General features: G+C 45.4%; 1 protein-coding gene and 1 long non-coding RNA gene across 2 annotated transcripts; one reads left to right on the top strand and one right to left on the bottom strand.

The window, feature by feature from the left end:
- Positions 1-670: 670 nt before the first annotated feature.
- LOC144767553 (zinc finger BED domain-containing protein 4-like) lies at positions 671-5,326 on the top strand. Its single transcript, XM_078650979.1, has 2 exons — positions 671-2,799; positions 5,062-5,326. Exon 1 carries the CDS (start codon positions 779-781, stop codon positions 2,792-2,794), a length of 2,016 nt encoding a protein of 671 aa, XP_078507105.1. The 5' UTR covers positions 671-778; the 3' UTR covers positions 2,795-2,799; positions 5,062-5,326.
- LOC144767554 (uncharacterized) lies at positions 3,042-5,860 on the bottom strand. The gene is made up of 3 exons (XR_013598256.1): positions 5,794-5,860; positions 4,418-4,549; positions 3,042-3,708 (listed from the first exon to the last, which is right to left on the bottom strand). It is a non-coding gene; the product is annotated as an uncharacterized LOC144767554 (long non-coding RNA).
- Between the last annotated feature and the right edge of the window lie 1,440 nt (positions 5,861-7,300).

Genomic DNA, 7,300 nt, shown 5'->3' with positions numbered 1-7,300 from the left:
TATGGAGGTCGATGTAGGTGAGCAGGATACTGCTGGTGATAAAGACGGGTCTGACACTGTCATCATCACAAGCGTTATCCCTGGTGCAGAGGATGTAGAGACAAACATTTTCACCCTATCCAGAAATGCTGCAATGACTGATGAGCAGGTACCACGCATAACTCCTACACACTCAACACCCACAGTAACACCAGCTCCAATTTTTTCAACAGCGAAGGCCCGGCAGCATCCGACATCCAGCAGAAGCGCCACTTCAACAGAAGGAGGTAGTGGCAGTACTAGGACTGAGCTGTCCCATAGTGAAATTCCACAATCCTCCAGTCCATCCGGCATTGGCAGTGGGTCCTCCTCTTCCTATGGCAGGAGACAAAAGTTTACCTCCCCAGTGTGGGACTTCTTTACGGTTCACCCAGTTCAGGAGAACATTGCTGTATGCACCATTTGTCATGCCAATGTTAGTCGTGGTAAGCTTGGTACAAACTATGGGACTGGAGGCCAAACGACCCATTTGAAAAAAACACACGTGATCAGGTGGGAGAACCACCTTGCAAGCTTAAAAAATGTTAGCACTCCTGTTGGTGGGGATACAGTGGTACAAGGTCCACTCATGGTTGATCAGGAGGTAGAAGAAGAGGGAGACGATGACCTTCTATCTAGAAGTGGTACACAATCGACCCCTGTCGCCAGCACTGGAGTGGTAAAGACCACATCCTCCGCATCTGCAACTTCTCAGTGGCACCAGAGTCAGCTGGAAACACCAAGGAGTGCAAAGTCTGCGATGCAAGGTGGTCCGTCTAGCACAACTCAAAGACATGCAAAGCAGCTTACCATTCCTAGCATGTTAAGGCAGGAGGGAAAGTACGAGCGGAACCACCCAGTAGCACGTTTATACAATGCCAAACTTGCGAAAATGTTAGCACTGGACCTTCTCCCATTTTCATTTGTTGAGGCTGTTGGATTTCTGGAATTAGTGGCAACCCTCTGCCCAAAATGGAACGTTCCCAGTCGCTACTATTTTGCCCGAGTGGCTGTTCCAGCACTACACCACGATGTGCTGGAATTGATTGGGAAAGCCTTACAACAGAGTGTTGTCCATTGTATCCACCTGACAACAGACATGTGGAGCAGTTGCGATGCTACAGATTTCATGTGCATCACCGCACACTGGATCTCTTTTGCAGGTGTTAAAGACAAGTTAACTTCAGGCCTCCGTGACGTTGCTGGAATTTTTAATGACACGCGCAGACATGCAACTATAGCCATGTTTGGTATGGACAAAAGTCATACTGCTGAAAACATTTTGTCTGACTTTAATGACAAGGTCTTTGAATGGCTGAAACCAAGAGGCCTTAAGATTGGTTTTGTTTCCACCGACAATGGCAGTAATGTAGTGAAGGCAATGAGAGAAGGACATTATTTCAGGGTACCCTGTTTGGCACACTGCATAAACTTAGTCGTGCAAGACTTTCTGAAAAATGAAGCCAAAGTCAGCAACATAATGGCCATCTGCAGAAGAATATGCACGCACTTTAACCATTCTTTCAAAGGACGGAAGCTGCTACGGGTCATTCAGCAAGAGCATAGGTTGCCAGTCAAAGCACTGATACAGGAGGTCCCAACACGTTGGAACTCAACTTATTTCATGCTTGAGCGTCTCTTTGAGCAGTACATCCCACTGAATGCTTATGTCATGTCAAGAAGATTAGGGGATCCTACTGTTAATCTTAAAGCCCTGACCATTGAGATGTGGCAGTGGGACCTCATTAAATGCATCACAGAGATGCTACAACCCTTTGAGGTCTTCACACGTGCAGTTAGCAGGGAGGACTGTACTATGGGCCAAGCCATCCCATTGTTGTACATGCTTGAGCAACAGGTGAAGGAGGTCTGTGAAACATACGAAGGTGACGAACAAAAAGTTGATGCATATACCTTAGCCAAGGGCTTAGTCAACCGCTTGTGTGAAAATGTAAGGCTCAACAATATTGTGTCAGGTGAACATTACATAACTGCAACAATCTTGGATCCACGGTACAAATTATTTGTCAGCAGTAACGAAGTAATTCCATTTTCAGATGAGGATGTTGACAAGTACAAAACTTCCATAGCTGCGGAAGCTAATGAGTTAGAAACTGAACGGCTGTTACTTAAAGGCCTGCCACTGCCAGCCCAGGCCAGTCCAAGTACTCCTGACGCAAGTTCTTCACAGCGTGAGAGCAGTGCGTCTGCTTTCCAGCAGGCACCAACAGTACCAAAAGCAGCACCTACACGATCTGATTCAGCAGACCCAACCAAAAGCATAACTGCTTTTTTTATACAGAAAGGGATGGGTAAGTCCGTTGCTGTTGCAAAGGGAAAAGAGGACCAGCAAAGCCGAGCACCAATGAACATTGAGCGGATGGTTCAGGCCTATCTGGATGACACAACAGAGGTGTTCATGGAGCAAAGCCCATTGGTCTATTGGTATGAAAGAAGGAGACAGTGGCCAGTGCTGAGCAGGCTGGCGATAAAGTATCTGGCTTGTCCTGTAGCCAGTGTCTCCTCTGAGCGGGTTTTCAGTGCTGCTGGTGCCATTGTCACATCGAAAAGGACTAGTCTCTCCCCCAAAAGCGTGGAGCGGCTGACAATGATAAAAATGAATCAACGCTTCATACCACCAGACTATCAAGTACGTGAATCACCGCCGGATGAAGAAAGCGAGTGTGAAGAAGACGTCCTCACTACTGGGTTACATGACCTACTTCTGTCTGAACGCACAGAGTTTGAGGACGAGCTCCTCTTCCCTGACAACTAGGACAGGTATGTTAAAGGAATGATGCAATGCATTGCATAGGATTGTTTAGCCGACTCTGAGCAAATGTGCATGGAATTAAAGTATACTAGTAGTAACTTCAGACTCACGTGATGGGCAATTTTCCCATGTTATTTAATAATATAAATTATTTATGCACTTGTGACCCTACTACTACAGGTGCAGTCAGTACTTAATTTATCGTTCGTAGTGCATGTTCATGTTGCACAACGTACATTATTTGGTGAAACAGTCCCCCCTCCACCCCCCCAACAAACACAAATGAACTTCAAATGTTTTCTTGTGAAAATAATATCTTTGTTTTATTTTTATATTTTAATAATGATAATAGAAAAATAAAATATATAACTAATGTAACCCCCTGACCCAGAGCTGTCCCTACCCTCCCCTAACCCCAACCAAATTTCAACCCAAATGTACACCCCAACTCCCACATCCCACCCACCAACAAAAGGATTAAAAAAGGGGCAAAAAACAGGGTCCATTTCAAAGCCGGCGGGCTTTCAGGTGTTTGTCCACCAGTATCTTGACACGCTCCTCTAGACCGTCCTCCTGCTTCTTCCGCTCCTCCTCCAACTTCGCTACCCGGCGGAGAATCTTTGCTTTGAAATCACGGCACCTACACTTGCATGCATGTTGTTGTTGTTGTTGTTGTGGGGGGGCCGCCGAAGATGTAACAATGCGGCGGCGGGCGGCTGCCTGACCACGGCGACGTAGTCCTGCAGGCTTGGGGCCCGGGGCATTGGAAGAGGCAGCAGCTGCTGCCGCCGCCTCCTCCTCCTCCTCCTCCTCGGCCTGATCCACCAGCCGGCGGTAGGCCTCTACAATTGCCTGCAGTTTCCGCTGCCGGGCCCGGACTGCCAACTCCTTCCTGGTTGGTTTTTGGGAAGGAGTAACTATAAAGAAAGAAACAGAATTGTTAATCCAAACTCCCCGCAAATCAAGAACACAACATTGATTCAACACATAGTGGGCGGCACAGTAGCACTAGCAAGCAAGCTGAGTACCAGAAATTGTGTTGCGTCTATCTTGAACATTCTACAGCCTCTATTAATTTGTCGGACTTTTTGTCACGGCTTTATGCCTGCCCTATTAGCATGGGTGTACTTCAACGGTCACACACATTAGAACGAACACCTGTCTTTTACATATCTCCTTTTGTTCCGGGAAGGCGGGAACACTCTCAAAGTAACATTAATTAACAGGGGGCAGCTAGTAGCACATGTCTAGTAAAGACTATAATACTTTATACCGCGCAACAAACCTTATTTGGTTTGTGTTTCACCAGCAACGACCCATGCACCCAGTCGTCCCCTCCTTCCCTTGCCTTTGGGTTTGCCCAAAACACCGCAGCTGCTGAGACTATCCACTAACCACCGGTATTGGGTGTGTCTCCCAACCACGCTGGCAGCTGTGTTTTCCCCTTTACATGCTTTAACAACAACCCATGCATCCGACTGCTATCAGGCACTTGCATTACTGTAGTGGTAATGCTTAGCATGCTAATGACAAGTAAAGGTAACATCATATATTTTCCAGTAGAGTACAGTGAGAAAGTTTTCCCCTCCCACCAAGTAATGCAGATCACTATTGAATGTAACTTACCATCGCCCGCCGCTGTTGGCTCCCCCCCCACTGCTGCTGGTGTAGGTGCCTCTGTTCCTCCTGTCCCCGCCGGGAGCGCTGAAGCAGCGCCGCTGTCCCCGTCGGCACTGGTCGATGGTAAGGGTTCTGCACCTATAAAAAAAAGTACGCCTTTTTAGATGGATGCACAGCCCCCTTTGTACTTGTTCACCAAGAATGGAGTTCTTCAAAACAGTTAAGTCCAACGTACGTAATCAGTATGAGTCCACATTGCATAGTACAGCAGAGTCACTACACATATTATTAGCATTCATTGTTATGGTATGGTACCCAAGCTCATCTCATCTGTCCTGCTACTCTAGTCCTTGGAAATTGGAAGTGAACTATGTAACCTTTGTACATCAATGTATCCAGTTTTGCGCATGTGTTAACTCGCAGCTTGTTGCGCAGTACGAGAAGACGCTCTGGGGCAACACATCATTGTTCAATGCATACACCTGAAGAGGTGGGAAAGTAAAAGGGCCCGTATTTAAGTTTTCTATGTGGATTGTGGGATAGAGTTTGCTTACAGGTTACAACTTCTTTTTAGCATGGCTGCATAAAACTGGCATAAATGTATTTAATACTGTCTAACGTGCACCACTTTTGTCATTATTTTTCGGCAGGTGAGAAGATTGCCTTCTACGAAGCGGACATTTCCATAGCTTACAAAAAAAGAGGAATATCTGACCAGTATACGTTGGTGAGAGGTCTCCGATAGTTGCCACATTTCCCTATTGTGCACTAGTAGCTGTACAAATGTTGATTACTTTATTATGCCTGTTTTAACTCTGGATTTTTTCTGGTGGGCCCTTCAACGTATTGGACGGAAGCACTTAAAAACATTGATGTTACTTACTTACTTCTAACAAAATAAAGCTTTTGAATGACCACTTTGACTCTGAAGTTTATTTTCAGTGTCTGTTGTCTTAGAGACTCACACGAGTGAGTGAGCAAAAGGGGGTTTCTTAGGTAACGGTTTGTGTCCTAAAAGCATTCGGCATCTTGGTATTGGGGTTCAGGAGTGTGATTTGAACAATAGACCAATGACTCAGGCCATATAGGCTGACGTTCAGTGAATTGTGCGTTCCTCAGAGTTCTGTGACTGAGGTGTAAGTAAGGTCCAACCTGCCTATCAGTACCAAAAACATCCAATTTTCGTGTGCATAGTTACATAGTTGTGTAATATGTATATAACTCCATAGGAGATAGAAGAATACCCACAAGACTAGTAGTGGTATACTAACGTTTACAAAAATACTAGACAAACATCATTCTGGATGCCTACTTGGTTGCTGTCAATTGACAAAGCACTGCAGACACATTACAGAGGAAAAAACAAGCACTGTTGGACTTACTGGGGACAGCAGCAGGATCCTCAGTAGAGGAGCTCTGTGTAACTGGTGGTTCACCCGCCGACTCGGTCCCTGTATTCTGCTTGCCCCTGGGTTCTGTGGTTCATGTAAAAATTAAAATAATAAACATAGATAAATACATTGAGTGATGTGAAACATAGACATAATTGCAAATCACACTGCTACAGTGGAACAGAGCCGGAGGCAACAAATCCATGCCAGGGGCCGCAACGCAAATATGTATCCATCCTTAGAGTATTATTAAATTAAGGATATCTATTGGTGCGGTGGCCCCTGAAGTTTGGTGCCCCTGTGCAGTTGCACAGCTTGCACATGCCCCCTAGAGCCGGCCCTGGCTGAGGTAAGAAGAACAAAGTAACGTTAGCATTCTTTGCAAGAAAAGGATTCCATTCATGCAGAAGAGAAGGCCGTGAAAAAAATGATACAATATGCAAACAACGTACAATTATCCATCCACCGTTATTTCACTGACGGACAAAGGAAGGACAAGACTCTATTAATAGCATTAACTAACTTCAGTTCTCAGCAATAAAGAAAATCTCACATCAATAAACAGCAACAGCTAGCGCCAAGTTGAAACAACACGCAAGAGCCAGTGAAGAACAAGAACACTGTCATACAATGACAGTAGATATACCGGAATACATCGCAAATGTAACTAGGGGCAACAGTCATCGCGTTACTTATTCAGCCAATATTTACAAAGATACAATAACAATATTTATACAACTATATATATATATATATGTATATATATATATATATATGTATATAAATATATATATATATATATATATATATATATATATATATATATATATATATATATATATATATATACACACACTTTATTTTTGGGGTAGCCACTCACCAAGACCCACAACCTCCACACCAAGCAGGTCCAACAGGTCCTGCTCCCGGTCCAAAATGTCGGCCCAGCGGTGGGACAGCTGATGGTGGGTACGCCGGATACCGGAGCAGCGGAAGACTGCACGGCGCACCTTCGCCCACCGCCGGAGACGCTCTTCAATGTGCTGGTATCCGGAGCCGGGCCTGCCGCCTGCTGCCAAAGTCAAGGGGAGGTGACGTTGGATAAAAAAGACCAGGGCGGCCAACTCCTCCTCCCCAAAAAGTTGGCGGGGCGTCACTCCTGCCGGGCGCATTCTGCCGCAAGGCAGCCTGGTTTTTTTAGGCACAGCCGCCTTGCCCTTTGAGCCGCCGATTCTGCTGGCACCCTTCACCATGGTTCTGGGTGGAGGGGAGAAGGAAAGTTGAAGACAAAAAGGTTAGGGGAAGAAAGAAGAAAGATAAAAGAAGGAAGTAATATAAAACAAGAGAAAAGTTGCAAAAAAAGTGGTAAAAGTAAAAATAAAATGAGAAATATACACCTAGGCACAGACAGAAATAGGTAAGAAGTAAAGAAAGTTAGAAAAACTGAGGGAAAAGACCAGGATGGAAGAGATAGGAGTGAGATGCTGAAGTAGGCCCA

The sequence above is a fragment of the Lissotriton helveticus genome, chromosome 7 (genome assembly GCF_964261635.1).
Source record: "Lissotriton helveticus chromosome 7, aLisHel1.1, whole genome shotgun sequence".
In the NCBI taxonomy this organism is placed as follows: domain Eukaryota; kingdom Metazoa; phylum Chordata; class Amphibia; order Caudata; family Salamandridae; genus Lissotriton; species Lissotriton helveticus.
The sequence above is the reverse complement of the archived record's forward strand: the minus strand, read 5'-3'. Positions and strand labels throughout refer to the sequence as shown.

Coding starts and splice junctions, on each gene's coding strand:
- LOC144767553 (XM_078650979.1), top strand. CDS start 779: ATGCAAGGTGGTCCGTCTAGCACAACTCAAAGACATGCAAAGCAGCTT.